At 40.0% G+C, this 16001-nt stretch overlaps 1 protein-coding gene across 4 annotated transcripts in view; it reads right to left on the bottom strand.

Moving 5' to 3' along the window:
- The window catches only part of HECTD2 (HECT domain E3 ubiquitin protein ligase 2), a 150255-nt gene that overhangs the window by 15888 nt on the left and 118366 nt on the right, over positions 1–16001 (bottom strand). For all 4 annotated transcript variants that reach the window (XM_073596408.1, XM_073596410.1, XM_073596409.1 and 1 more), the window contains 5 exons: positions 12646–12753; positions 10008–10140; positions 7201–7289; positions 4995–5153; positions 1019–1093 (listed from right to left, as the gene is read on the bottom strand). In XM_073596408.1, coding sequence (XP_073452509.1) covers positions 1019–1093; positions 4995–5153; positions 7201–7289; positions 10008–10140; positions 12646–12753 — 564 coding nt within the window. The remainder of the gene's footprint in view (positions 1–1018; positions 1094–4994; positions 5154–7200; positions 7290–10007; positions 10141–12645; positions 12754–16001) is intronic.

The raw sequence follows: 16001 nt of genomic DNA, 5'->3' as shown, positions 1-16001 counted from the left end.
GGCGCCGCTCATCACCTGGCCAATACCATCCCTACAGTGAAGCATGGTCGTAGCAGCATCAGGCTGTGGGGATGTTTTTGTTTTTCAACTGCAGGAATTGGGAGACTAGTCAGAATCGAGAGAAAGATGAATGCAGCAATGTACACAGACATCCTTGATGAAAACCTGCTCCAGGACCTCGGAATGGGGCGAAGGTTCATCTTCCAACAGGACACTAAGCATACAGCCAAGATAACAAATGAGTGGCTATGGGACAACTCTGTGAATGTCCTTGGGTGGGGTAGCCAGAGCCCAATAGGACATCTTCGAAGAGATCAGAAAATTGCTGTGCACCGACGCTCCCCATACAGCCTGTTGGAGCTTGAGAGGTCATGCAAAGAAGAATTGGAGAAACTGCCCAAAAATAGGTGTGCCAAGCTTGTAGCATCATACTCAAACAGACTCTAGGCTGTAAAAGTATTGAGCAAAGGCTGTGAATACTTATGTACATGTGATTTTTTTAATTTTTTAAAATTTTTAATAAATTTGCAAAGATTTCAAACAAACTTATTTCATGTTCTCATTATGGGGTATTATTTGTAGAATTTTGAATAAAATAATGAATTTAATCCATTTTGGAATAAGGTTGTAACATAGCAAAATGTGGAAAAAGTGAAGTGCTGTGAATACATTCCGGATGCACTGTAAATCTGAGGATGCATAGCAAAACATACACTATAATACATTGAACCCTTCAGACGAAGTCTAGGATGCCATTATAGTTCATGCGCATGTAAAGGCAAGTGTCCCAATACTTTTGGTAATATAGTGTACATAACAACATGTTATGAGCACCGCACATGCAAGATTTAAAAATTCAGAACTGGGTAGCCTTAGATTTTCCTCAACCTTCAAACCCTAATACTTGACATTTGATAAAACCTGGAAATTTATTGAATTAATCACTAAGGTATATTAGTCAGTTTATCTCAAGATGATCTAAATAGAGAGATTATCCTAAAAATTGTTTAAAACAGACCTGGAATGTTGAATAGAAATCCTCTTCTACATTGCCCTCATACGTTAGAAGTTCATTCAGTCCATGAGCCAGTTCCTGAAAACAAAAGAACCTTAATCAGTACAGAAACATTTCTAACATACAGCCTGGAGCCATACTTTTCAGTGTTATGTTAACCACTTGACTACTAGTCTGTCTATACCCCTTAAAAACCAGGCCATTTTTTTTGTGCTTTGACAGTTTGACTGACAATTACTCTGAACCCAAATTCATTTTATAACTTTTTTTCTTGAGACAAATAGAGCCCTCTTTTGGTGGTATTTAATAACTACTAGTTTGTTATTTACTTAATCATAGAAAATAGGCCACAAATAAAACATCTTAATTTCTGTTATAAAACAGATACAGTATATAGTAAATAAAAATTGTATGAACACCCCCTCTCCAAAATGAACAAGTAGACACCCCAAGGGGATCTCATTTGTTTCCACATTTTTTTATAAATGAATAAACATGCTGGCATTGGGGAGGTTAAAGTATGGATTTTGGTAATAGTGCACCAGATACAATGCATAATTAATGTATAGGGGAAGGAGGTAAGGAAAAGGAGGCGAAGGGTTAATGTCCAGGTCACATACAGGGGAGGATGGGGATGAGGAGTTAATGTTCAGGATAAGGGAGGTGAAGTAGTTAATACACAGGTCACACAGAGACCACATGAAGATGGGATGTACAAAAATGGAGGGTGAAAGGGTTAAAAAAAAATGTCTCACCATTCATAAATCTTACGTCCACCCCTTCCTCCATTATGACAGGAAGGGGAGGGCAAAACCCTATAGCATCTACAGTTGTTATTGCTGTGATTGGTCACCAAAGTGATCACAATTCCCTATAATTAAGCTCCAAGGCGTGGAGCGAAACACATTGGGGGCGTGGCGTGGCCTGGCATCTGGGCTGAGGCTGCCATTCATCTCACTTCTTCATGCACATGGGTCTGCTTCATGATGTGTGGCTTAAAGATCACTAGATCACTATAGACACTCTATTTGGCTCTTTGATTGGCGCAGCATTCAAGAAAAAAAAACACAAATAGTTTCATTCAAAAAAAAGTGAAAATTTGTCATTTTATTACTATGTGTTACATGGTCATTTTTAAGCCTGAATTGTTTTCAATTCGCTAAAGTATCTATCGCATTGTTTGTCTGAAATGACCACATGTTTGTTTAACATGTTTGCAGTATTTTTATGTAAAATTCAATTCAATAAAATTGCTGCAAAGACTTTCACGCCTTAAAGATAGGTTCACCTTCGGGAACATGTTACATGTTTCACTAATTTTTAGGGTGGAACATGTTCCCAATCCTGCAGCTGCTCACCGATAACCTCTCTCCCTGTGACAGCAGTAGGGGGAGAAGTTCCCCCTACTAGCTGTTACTTTTTGAAAAGAGCGTGGCTGTGCGGGGCTCCGCCCACATGGCTGCATCACTCATTTACAAAGTTCTAAATTACAACATCCTTTGGGGATGTTGGCTTGTAGTTCTCAATGAACTACCAAGGCGCTGTTGAGTGCTGTGGTAGTTCATTGAGTATTCCTGTCAGTATAAAACTGCCTTACACTCAGTTTGCAGGAGTCTTGCATGGCACCAGTGATCTGATCATCACTGGTACAATGCTTTCCAGGCTCCTGCAAAAAAAAATAGTGAATGCAAATTTTTTTGACTTGCAAGATGAACTTATCCTTTTCATGGTGGATTGGCAGTGTTTGTGTTCACTGTGGCCCATCTGACAATACATTTTTTTTATAACCATGAGTCTGTAAAGTTTCCTTTTCTAAATATTCCAAATTGAAGCACAGATATGTGAACCAGCACATTAGAAACAAGATTTCTACTTGAAATTATTATTTTTTAAATACAGGATTTATATAGCACCAACGGATGCATCTTAATACACCAAAAATCGTGAGTTTTGTTGTATGAATATGAACAAGTGTGAACAAGTCCTAGAGCCCAACTCCAGACAATATTCTGAAGAGCGTGGCTTAGATTGTCTGTCAGGTTTTTACTGCTGTTTGTGTCCCTGCTGGGGAGATGATTCTAAATTTCACATCTATTTAATAGATGTCAGACAAAAAGGAGATGGCTCACCAAAAATGACAAATAAATACTTTTTTCTAAAGAATAAGCATAGGTTATGGTCTCTGACTTTTTGTTTAATTTACTTTAATCATTACTACTGTGTCTGTCTTCACTAGGCAGATTTGCCCTCACTTCTGTCCAACTGATAAGTGTCTTGCAGACTAGGAAATGAGGGAAAATCTCAACATGTACACCAGACCCCATTTTAAACTGAACAGAAGTTCTAACCCTAAAACTAAAAAATTGTGGCTACAGTTAAAGTAGTATCAAGTGCTTAGCCTTTTTTAGAATAATGCATCCAGCTCCGTAGGACCCTTTGCAAGAGAATGAAGCCACCCTAAATATGGATGTCAGGGCCAGTGCTTGGGGGTAATTTTTGAAAGAAAACTTTACATCAAGAAGCACTATGCCTGGTAAGTTTTTTTAGCAGTATCTTAAATAGCTAAAAAAAATAATATCCCCTTAAAAGACAAGTATGGGATGGGAAAAAAAACAGACACATACCCCCGCTGACACTATGACTATACGTGACTGCTGTTTTCTCAGTTCGCCGTATTCACTAAGCAGAGAGCAGTGACTGCCAATCACCGCTCTCTGCTCTACCCCTCCAGCGCTCACTGTAGTGCAGGGCTGTAGAGGGGGCGGCTGCCCTCAGGCTCTTAGACTCTTGCATTATTGTCGGGATCCCTGTAGAGCCTGGACCGTCTATGTGACCTCAGCCGACAACAGGCTTTAGCCCGCTGCTGGCTGAATCTGAGTCACATGAGTGCAAAACTAAGTGCACTAATAGCTACAGCGCGTTCCGCCAGTTCTGGGAGAGCATCCATGGATGTCCTAGCAGAACCACCCCCCCGAGCTCCCGCTATGGTGTGCATCCGGCACGCTCTGTGATCACATAGCTAAACACAATGTACACACACTTGTTATCGGCATTCCTTTGCTCACGCGCTGTCACAGCATAAGGAGAGGAGAGCCGGTAACTGGCAAGTGTGACAGCGGACTTCTACAATGATAATCAGTGTCCTGATCATCAGTGCAGTCTCAACAGTGCGACTAAGTGCTGCCTATCAGTGCCTCCTCATTAGTGCTACCTCGTCAGTGCTGCCTATTAGCGTCCATCAGTGCTGCCTATTAGTGCCTCCTCATTGGTGCTACCTCGTCAGTGCTGCCTATCAGTGCAGCCTATTAGCGCACATCTGTGAAGGAGAAAAATTACTTATTTGCAAAATTTTATAACAAACTAAGAAAAGCGTTTTTTTTTCTCAATTTTTTTGTTTGTTTAGCAAAAAATAAAGAACCCAGGGGTGATTAAATACCTCCAAAGGAAAGCTTTATCTGTCTCAAAAAATTATAAAAATTTAGTTTGGGTACAGTGTTGCATGACCGCGCAACTGTCATTCAAAGTGTGACAGTGCTGAAAGCTGAAAATTGACCTGGGTGAAAGGTGGTGAAAGTGCCCAGTAGGCAAGTGGTTAACTTTAAAATACTTCCAGCGTCTGGCCTGTTCAAATGTGAAGTTCAAAGAGGTGAAAATTGAGGAAAAATTAGTGACTTTGGGTAGAAATAAATGATTGAATGGAAATATATGTTTTCAGTAGTTATTCCACACCCGTGTGAATGTTCATGAACTCCATTTTATGAGAAAACTGTCATGATATATCAACAGACAGCTAAAATTTGCCCTGTGGCTTAGTGAATTGACCCAACATGGCCTGGATCTAGACTTTCCTATATAAGCATCTGAACACAGATCAACATAGACTGCTCTGTGGTTATATCTTATATTCGATCCAACATCAAACCTAATTAATTAAAACAGTATTCATTTTTCTAAGAATACAAACCAGTAATAAACTTACCGGCATAATTTGATAGAGGTCATCCAGAGTGACAGTTGCGATGCCTACAGGTATGTTCTGATCGCAGGGTACTACAGGAGGACTTAGCAGCTTCTTGTAACAGCAGGGTGGAAAGCGAATATCTAGGGTTATGCTGTTATACACAGCCAGTCCCATCAACTTGCAGGGTTAAGTAAATTTCAATAATTGACTGAAAGCTGTTTTGTGCCTATTTTAACATTAAACCTAAATATATAAACGTTGGTGTTACTGGAAAGAGAGAAGACATGCACAAGCTGGTGAAATTATAAGCTGAAATAACTGATTTGCTGGAGGGGAAACAATACTTGACATCTTGAAGCTCAACTGAGGAGTTTGTAACAGGGCAGAGGGAGTTTGGATGAAGGTGCCCACACACCAGCCAATTATGGCCAAGCAAGCCCTTATATGAGTCATCCAAGCCCTATATGGCTTAAAGATAGCCAGTCAGGTACCTAGAGGAACTTCACCCTTATCATAAAAAATCGAAACAAAGGCACCTTTAGAGATGTTTAGAAATGGCAATCTACAGTACAAACAAATGCTTAAAGATTGCAGGCTTTTTTTTTCTTTGCACACCTTACTTTTATCTTCTTCCCCATTTTCATGGTGGCCTTTTTACTAAGGGTTGATGGAACCCATCATTCTTTATGCCCTGTAACTCTGGGTCTGCCTCCTGGAACATGTGGCAGGAACTTCCAACTCTTATCAATAGTGCCTCACCCAACCAGGAACTGGAAAAACAGTAATGGCCAGGGCAGCTGTATGGTGTATATGATGGTTCAGTCACCACTCTTATTCATTCCCTGCACAAACTCGATTTTTGGCAAAATGTATTTTTTGGATTTTGTTGTCACCGTGGATGAGCATCCTATCGCATCTAGCTGCCCACATGAAAGACATAAAGGAATACCGTGGTTAAACAAGAAGCAAGAATCAGCTATAACATTATGGCCACCCACCATAACATGACCACCCATCTAATATCGAGTAGGTCCCCCTTTTGCTACCAAAACAGTCTTAACCCGACGAGGCATGGACTCCACTAGACCTCTGAAGGTATACTGCGGTGTCAGGTACCAAGCTGTCAGTAAAAGATCACTGCCTCCACTGGCTTGCCTTCTTCCCATAATGCATCCTGGTGTTATCTCTTCCCCAGGTAAACGATGCACATGCACCTGGCCATCCATAGCATGTAATTTATCAAACCAGGCCATTTTTTACCATTGCTCTGTAGTCTAGTTCTGATGCTCACATGCCTATTGTAAGTGCTTATGGTTGTGGACATTAGTCAGCATGGGCACCCTGACTATGCAGCCCCACAACAAAATTGCGATGTACTGTGTGTTCTAAAAACTTTTTATAGGAATCAGCATTAACTTCTCCAGCAATTTGAGCTCAGTAGCTCTTCTACTGGATTGAACTACACGGGCCTGTCTTCGCCTCCCACGTGCATCATGGAGCCTTGGCTGCAAATGACCCTGTCTCTGGTTCCCCGGGTTTCCTTCAATGGACCGTTTTTGGCAGGTCCTGACCTCTATAGACTTGGAACATCCCAAATGAGCTGCAGTTTTGGAGTTGCTCTGACCCAGTGGTCTAGCCATTATAACTTGTTTCTTGTCAAAGTCACTCAAAATCCTAACGCATGTCCATTTTTTTCAACACATCAACTTCAGGGACAACATGTTCACTTGCTGCCTAATATATCCCACCCACTTTCAGATGTCGTTGTTACAAGATAATCACTGTTGTTCAGTTTATTTGTCATAATGTTATGGCTGACTGGTGTACTAAAGAAATGCACCAAGAACTTTGAAACACTGTGCACTGTGCGGCAGCATAATACAATTGTTATGTATATAAGATAAGAGAAAAGGGGTATTAAAAAAGATAAGATGCTTATAACAGCAATGATAATTTATCACCTTTGCACAGTATAGCAGCATGGAACAGGAAATATACATGAAACTTGACCCTCCCCCCAACCACCACCACCACCAGTGCTAATCAATAGTAGCCCTGTGTCAATACAAAATATCATGCCCCTGCCCCTGAGTTGTATGTAAAGTGAAAAGCTGCCAAATCCATGGACAAATAAGATACACTAGATACAGTAGACATCCAATTATGTCTGTGCTGCTTGATAAATTTGGGTGCATCATGTATTTTTTTGAAACATAAAGGATACAGTTCCAACCAGACGAAACTCTGAATAGTTATCACACTTAAAGCTGCTAAACCAATGAAAGTTTGAGTCTTTGTGAAAGGTAAACATACCTGAAAATAAAATTGCATGCATTATTTGTTTTGCAAAAGATTTACACTGTGATAAATCATCTGAAAGCTCTTCATTAAATAATTTTGAGTCACCAGGCTTGTCTACGTCATCCAGCTATTATGTGAATCCTTGCCTTTACTTCTCAATGGTTTATTCAGTTTCCATTAGAGACTGCAGCAGGAAGAGTGAGTCTTCATGTATGTGTGTGTTAGCTTTTGTGTTGGGGGTATTGGACACATCATCAGTAGGGAGATCTCATAGGATAACGCGGTTTATTATTACAATTTTGAAGCCAAATTCACCTTGAATTTTTTTTTTTTTTCAGGGAAAAATTGACATTTATTATTGTTTGTTTTTTTCATAGTCTGTAAAGCATTGTACCCGCAATCAGTGGATTGCAGGTGCAATGCCAGGCTCCTGCAGACTCTTACTCCAGCTTCCTGTCTGTGCTGAGGTACAGGCTTTCAATTAGAGAGCTGGAAGAAGTGTTAAACTACAAGTGCGAAGACTATTGCAGCTGTATCCCATAGAGAACTACAAGTCTGTCTGTTGTGGTGGCAGACAGGACTTGTATTTTATTAATTTACAGTGAATGAAACTCTGTGCTCTACCTGCACAGCTGTGTCATTTCAAAATGAACCCCTGATTTCAATAATTAACCCCCATTTGCTGTCAAGTGAGGGGGGTTGGTTAGCAATGTTATGTGGCCTTGCAGAACTAGTGTCATCAGTTCAAATTTCAACCACGACACTATCTTCATGGAGTTTGGCTGTTTTCTGGGTACTCTGGTTTCCTCCCACATTCCAAAGACATTGCCCCCTGTTTAAATTGCCCCAGTATGCATGTGAGTTAGGGACCTTAGATTGTAGTCTCCTTGAGGGCAGGGACAATAAATGTAAAGCTATGTGTAAATTGTCAGGGCTAAACAAATACCTGAAGTAAATAATGATCTCTGATTGGACAAGGTGGAGATTTTGACATCACCGCCCCACCCCTCGATCTAGTCCAATCATAGAACGCCTTGCATTCATTGAGAAAATGCAAAGTATTCTGTGAATGGCACCTGTGCCAAGTGAGTGAACTCCCCCCTCCCCATATTCGCTATGCAGCTGCTTGGCATGGGACCTGGAATATGTGGCCATCCCAGCTTCAAGAGATCAGCCAGGTTTGGCACATAATAATTACAATGGCCCAAACTGAACCAATATTAGCTTTACTGAGGAATAATATGCCCTAAAGCCTGCAGTTGACGATACAAAGTGTTAGATTGAATTATAAAGTGTTTTTTGACCATCTTATTCAGTTAAGTGGCTACATCAACTAAGTTTTTTTCTACTGGGGTGACTCTGGTGGTAATAGAGTTTATTGCCTGAAGTAAAGCCTCGTACACACGATTGGATTGTTGGTCAACAAAACCGTGGCCCAAACTTGTCTTGCATACAAACGGCAAGGAATTGTCAGCCAACAAATATGAATGTAGTGACGTACTACGTTGTTTTTCAGCTCTTTAGCGCCACCCTTTGGGCTCCTTCTGCTAATTTCGTGTTAGTAGAAGTTTGGTGAGTGTTGAGTCGCAATTTTCAATTGACACTTTTCAGTTCACACTTTTCATTTAGATAACGTATTATTTATTATTGGCCTCGGAGTTATTGCTTTGACATTATTTTTTTGGTTGAATAATGATTTGATTTGGTATATTTTCTATATTTTTGGATGCATAGAATGCACTTTTTGGTTAAGTTCTATTGGCAGATAGCATGTCTAATTGTATTTGTTTTCTTTTTTTAATGCACAAGAAAAAAAATTGTGTAGAATAATACTTGGCTATGTGTTTTACTTCAAATGACAGTTTGGGAGTAGCAGTTACATTTAAAAAAATACAATGTAAAATTGACAAGGGAAACCAACATAGTTGTATCTTTGATCTTAAAAACTACGGGATAATGGTGTTGTGGTAACTTGCCCAAATAAAAAAAAAAAAAGCATAATAATATTATTCTTGATATCACTAGAAAAAAAAAGCCTTTGAAAATTCGTTTGCAATAACTCCATCAGTATCACCAGCAAAGCAGATTCATTGTTATCCCATTAAAGAAGAAGAGAATGTGCGCTGCATTTGGAGATTTCATAATTTGCCATGTTAATTCTCCATTACGAGCGCTAGTTTACAAGACCGACCGCTTCCGGCTCGTCCTTGCTTCCGAGCATGCGTGTTTGTACTTTGGACTTTTGTCCGACGGACTTGTGTATACACGCTTGGAAAATCCGACAACAGACATTTGTCCGTGGAGAATTTTAAAACCTGCGATCTAACACTTGTCCATGGAAAATCCAACAACAATTGTCCGATGGAGCATAGCCATGGTCGGATTTTCTGCTAACAGCCTGACATCAAACATTTCCCGTCGGAAAAACCGATCGTGTGTACGAGTCTTTAGAATCACTGATTGAAGATTGATGGTTAGCTTTTCCAATTCTATGGATTTTCTCCTGTGCGCTTTGAAGGAACTACTGTAGTTTAAAGGAGTGATTTGCACTTTGTTTGAAATCATTAATTTTATTGCACAGGTACTTATTACAATTTGCATATATTTATATTGCACTATTTGCACTTTGATATTTTTTGGCACACAAATCACTTCAGCCTTCTTTGTCTAGCCATTGAAATATAAGGGATTTCCCCCTGTTAGGACACTAAAAAGTAGTCCTGGACTTACCATAGTCAGGATGGAAAATTTGTCTGATCAGCAGGAGAAACCACTCCTTAGTCAGGCCACCCATGTCAAGCCCAGCTTCCCCAACAAAAGTAACCTTCAGCTTTTTCTTCAGGTCTGCCCGTTTTCTTGTGAGCTGGAAAAACAAGGTAGTGTTACTCCTAAACAGATTATAAGAAAGTTATTTTTTATCAGTTTACAGAAAATATGGGCTTAGTAAAACATATGAATATATACATATAACAAAACTAGAAACTGCAGTGCTACACCAAAATCTCTTATACCTTTGTGTTAATTGAAAAAGCTGCTGCATTGTACCACATGCTCACTAAAGCCCCTTCCACACTGGGGCAGTGGGGGCGTCGGTGGTACAACAGCGCTATTTTTAGCGCTGCTGTACCGTCGTTCTTGCAGCTGTATTAACCCTGTATAACCCTGAAAAAGGGTTAAAATCACTCGTACAGCGCGGCTATAGCCGCGGTATTGCCGCGGTATAGCCGCGCTGTCCCATTGATTTCAATTGGCAGGAGCGGTTTAGGAGCGGTGAATACACCGCTCCTTCACCGCTCCAAAGAAGCAGTTTTGCAGGCGGTATTTTTAGCGCAATACCGCCTGCAAACCGCCTCAGTGTGAAAGGGGCCTTAGTACAGCGGCCTTTCAATGGTTAAAACAGGGGTTCAGGAGGCAACATATAGCTTGTGAGCCAACTGTCCACCCCGAATCACTCTTCAGGGGCAGTAAACTCTACTCTGTTTACTGTTTATTTTAAACAAAGCCTAAGGGCTCATTCACATGGGGCGGATCAGTGATGATCCGCCCCGTGAACACCCGCTTGCTCAGCGGGGATGGCTCCGCCGATCCCCGCTGAGCAGAAAGATGACAGGTCCATCGCTGCACACTGTGCAGCGACAGACCTGTCAGAGCGCCGCTCTCCCCTATGGGGGATTGGATGATGACGGACCGTAGAGTCCGTCGTCACCCGATCCGATCCGAAAACGGATGGAAAAGTAGGGTTTTCCTCCGTTACACTTTTCGGATCGGAGCGGGTCGGATGTCAGCGGACATGTCACCGCTGACATCCGACACTCCATAGGAATACATTTATGTCCGTTTTTCATCCAAAAACGGAAGGATGAAAAACGGACATACGGATCGTCAGTGTGAAAGAGCTCTAACCAGGGTTTTTTTTTTCAGCTGGTTGGGACATTTTGGTTAAAGTGGTTCTAAAGGCAGAAGGTTTTTTTTATCTTAATGCATTCTGTGCATTAAGATAAAAAACCCTTCTGGGTGTAGCAGTCCTCCACAGCCCCCCCAACACTTACCTGAGCCCCAATCTCATCCAGTGATGTTGCATGAGAGCCTCGGCTGTCCGGGACTCTCCCTCCTCATTGGCTAAGACAGCAGCGAGCGCCACTGGCTCCTGCTGCTGTTAACAAAATCGGTGAGCCAATGAGAAGATAGAAGGGGCGTGGCCAAGCCATGTCTCTGTGTCTGAATGTATACACAGAGCAGCGGCTAGGCTCAGGTGCCCCTATAGCAATCTGCTTGCTATGGGGGCACTTGGCAGGAGGGAGAAGCCAGGAGCTCTGCCAAGGGACCAGAGAAGAGTAGGATTCAGGCTGCTCTGTGCAAAACCACTGCACAAAGCAGGTAAGTATGACATGTTTGTTATTTTTAAACAAAAAAAAGACTTTAATATCACTTTAAGGAAATATACATTTATGAATGTGGGATCACAAGCATTTTTGAGGACAATTTCACTGGCAATTAAAGGGAAAAAAAGCCACAAATTGAATAATCCTGTTCACTTTATAGACTTTTTTTTCATTTATTGTTTTGCATGGTTTCACATGGTTTTTATTAGAATTGTTTTATTGTTTTATTATAGTATAGATTTTTCATTGCAGCACTGCAGTTTCCAACTTTGCTATACTGTATATATATATATATATATATATATATATATATATATATATATATATATATATATATATATATATATATATATATATATATATATATATATTTAGCACTGATTCATTGTAGCAGGTTGACCTCTTATTATATGGTTTTGGTAAATCTAATGGAAAATTGTACAAGAAGATTGTATAATGTGTTGCCAGCTTTAGATGTAGTAACAGATTTACAGTAAATACACTAATATATTGAAGCCAGACTTCAGCTAATACTTTTTCAGCAGTTACAGCAACACTTTTTTTCTTTTTCTTTTGGGATAAGGGTTTACATAAATAAAAGCTGGTAATTTTAAGCGCCCCTGCCAGTGTTATATAATCTGCCTTATCCCTGTAACTACAAGAGAGCTTTTCTTTTGAAAAACAACAGACTTACTGGCTAGATCACCAGATGAAAATAGAAGAAAGTCTAAAAAAGGAATAATACAGCCATCAAATCTAAGAATTGGTAAGCTGCAATGTAATAAATGTTTTCTTTTGGGTTTAATACTGCTTTAAATGGTTATTGCAGTATCTTGTTCATACAAATAATAATAATTGCTAAGTCACACAGTAGTTGGGCACACAATGCTTTTTTTGGCTTAGTTTGTGAACAATAGTGTTAAAATCTGAGCTCCTATAACCTGTCATTTTATCTAACCAAGGATAGTGTTATTCAAAAATAATACCTCGTCAAGCGAATCACTGACCAATTGTAGCCGTCTCACTTTAATATTAAGAAACAACATATTCATATCTGGCTTTTGCCGCCTAGCTACTTTATCCACAAGGCTTTGCTGCAGAAATAAAAGACAAGTTAAGAAATAATTATATTTTTATTTCCAGAAATCTACTATACCCAATTTTTTCTTTGGTTGGAGGCCCTGCCACCAACCTAATAAAAAACTGCAGGTAACTGCACAAATATCAAGTATTTTCAATGAATACATTCCTTGATAGAAATATTTTTTTAATCACTTGCAATGTGCCTTTTAACTTACTAGAAAATTTGACTAATCCAGAAAGAGTCAATTCCCTAGCACAGCTCCTTCCCTCCTTCACATTATATCCCAATCCTCTTCTGGAAGTGTCTATTTGCTCTGTGTGGTACCGTTCGCGTCACCTATATACTGTTATGAAGTTGCTGGGGGAGAGGCTAAGATGTATCATTTCATGCTGAGGCACATCTTAATCTTATGGGAAGGTTTTTGTTAAAATGGGCCCTTTAAATAATAACGAGTGTAGAGTGCCTTGCAAAAGTATTCACCCCCTTGGCATTTTTCGTGTTTTGTTGCCTCACAACCTGGAATTAACATGGATTGTTTGAGGATTTGCATCATTTAAGTTAAAGAACATGCCCACAACTTTGAAGATGTATTTTTTTTTTTTTTTTATTGTGAAGCAAACAACAAATAGGACAAAATAACAGAAAAAGTCAATGTACATAACTATTCACCCCTCCAAAGTCAATACTTTGTAGAGCCACCTTTTGCGGCTTTGGATAAGTCTCTATGAGTGTGCCACATCTTACCACTGGGATTTTTGCCCATTCCTCCTTGCAAAACTGCTCCAGCTCCTTCAAGTTGGAAGGTTTGCGCTTGTGAACAGCAATCTTTAAGTCTGACCACAGATTTTCTATTGGATTGAGGTCTGGGCTTTGACTAGGCCATTCCAACACATTTACATGTTTCCCCTTAAACCACTCAAGTGTTGCTTTAGCAGCGTGTTTGGGGTCATTGTCCTGTTGGAAGGTGAACCTCCATCCTAGCCTCAAATCACACACAGAGTGGTACAGGTTTTGCTCAAGAATATCCCTGTATTTAGCACCATCCATCTTTCCCTCAACTCTGACCAGTTTCCTAGTCCAGACTACTGAAAAACATCCCCACAGCATGATGCTGCCACCACCACCATGTTTCACTGTGGGGATGGTGTTCTTTGGTTCTTTGATGTGATGTGTTGGGTTTGCACCAAACATAGCGTTTTCTTTGATGTCTAAAAAGTTCACTTTTAGTCTCATCAGACCAGAACACCTTCCTCCATACATTTTGGGGTCTCCCACAAGCCTTTTCGCAAACTCAAAACGTGCCATTTTGTTTTTTGCTGAAAGTAATGGCTTTCTTCTGGCCACTCTGCCATAAAGCCCAACTCTATGGAACATATGGCTTATTGTCGTCCTATGTACAGATACTCCAGTCTCTGCTGTGGAACTCTGCAGCTCCTCCAGGGTTACCTTAGGTCTCTGTGCTCTCTAATTTATGCCCTCCTTGCCCGGTCCATGAGTTTTGGTGTGTGGACGTCTCTTGGCAGGTTTGCTGTTGTGCCATGTTCTTTCCATTCGGTTATGATAGATTTGATGGTGCTCCTAGAGATCATCAAAGATTTGGATATTTTTTTTTATAACCTAACCCTGACTTGTACTAATCGACAACATTGTCCCTTACTTGTTTGGAGAGTTCCCTGGTCTTCATGGCAGTGTTTGGTTAGTGGTGCCTCTTGTTTAGGTGTTGCAGCCTCTGGGGCCTTTCAAAAATGTGTGTATATGTTATGACAGATGATGTGACATTTAGATTGCACACAAGTGGACATCATTTTACTAATTATGTGACTTTTGAAGGTAATTGGTTACACCCAAGCTTTTTATGGGCTTCATAACAAAGGGGGGTGAATACATACACACATGCCAATTATCAGTTTTTTATTTCTGAAAAATAGTTTTATGTATATATTTTTCTAATTTTACTTCACCAACTTAGACTATTGTGTTCTGATCCATCACATATAATTCAGATTAAAAAAACATTGAACTAAAGGCTGTAATGTAACAAAATAGGTAAAAAGCTAAGGGGGTGAATACTTTTGCAAGGCACTGTATCTGGTTGCTACACGTTACAGCACTTTGCTTTTTTCATTGTGTCCTTAATGGGAGGGGGGGGGTAAAATTCTCATTTAAATCAATTTGTTTATAATGGGGATCACAAATAACATTGAATATGTTTAAAATTTAGCACATTTGTTAACAGGTTTTCTAAAAACCTATTTTTAAAAAACAAAACAAAGCTAATTTATTTCCACAGTGGACTGTCTGACAGTTGTTTTGTGATGAGCAATTGATTCACAAATAGGAAAACCTGCAATTTTTATTTATTTTTTCTCCTGTGTACAATGTATGAATACAGATTTGTCTTATCAGTAGAGAATCCTACATTTCATAAATCATGCTCAGATTTCTTAACTGGCTGACTCTCGTCAGATCAAAAGAGTATCAAAAAATGTAAGCATCGCTGATTCTATTGATTAGATCATCACTACTCTTAAAGGTAGCTCAGGCCTCTCAGAATCTGAGGCTGACATAGGCAAGTTTCATGGAACTTTCTGAGCAGCTTCTGCTTTCTGGAGCAAAAAGTCAAAAAAAGCTCACACGGTCCAATCGGGGGGGGGCTTGCTATTCCAAAAGCAGAAGTTGTTTGGTAGACAAAATTAAGAAATGGGAGTACAGTAAAACCTTGGATTGAGAGTAACTTGGTTTAAGAGTGTTTTGCAAGACAAGCACATTTTTTCATAAATTTTGACTTGATAAATGAGCGATGTCTTGATATACAAGTAGCGTCATATCACAAACTAGTATACTGTAAAAGAGAAGAGAGGTGCCTCTAAGTGTAGCAATACAGTTACATTTAATGAAGGTCCAACATTTAGCAGCTCACATGGTTGATGATTAAAACAGGCCCATCTAAGTATGCAGGCATCCGGGGTAAAGCTGTCCATGTAGAGCATCCTCCTCATCGCCATCGACGTCATCACTTCCACTCTGCACTCCACAAACGGTTCAAGCATCGCTTGCAGATTGCTCTACTGCAGGGTAGTCTTCCCGGTCATAAATGCAGAATGACAGCGGTGAGAGCCAGGCGGTGCAAAGAATGGTCTATGTGGACAGCTTTGCCCCGGATGCCTGCATACTTAGATGTGCCTCTTTTAATCATCAACCATGGAAGTTACTAAATGTTGTATCTTCAATAAATCTAACCATATTGCTACACTTAGA

This window comes from Aquarana catesbeiana, linkage group LG08, assembly GCF_042186555.1.
Source record: "Aquarana catesbeiana isolate 2022-GZ linkage group LG08, ASM4218655v1, whole genome shotgun sequence".
In the NCBI taxonomy this organism is placed as follows: domain Eukaryota; kingdom Metazoa; phylum Chordata; class Amphibia; order Anura; family Ranidae; genus Aquarana; species Aquarana catesbeiana.
The sequence above is the reverse complement of the archived record's forward strand: the minus strand, read 5'-3'. Positions and strand labels throughout refer to the sequence as shown.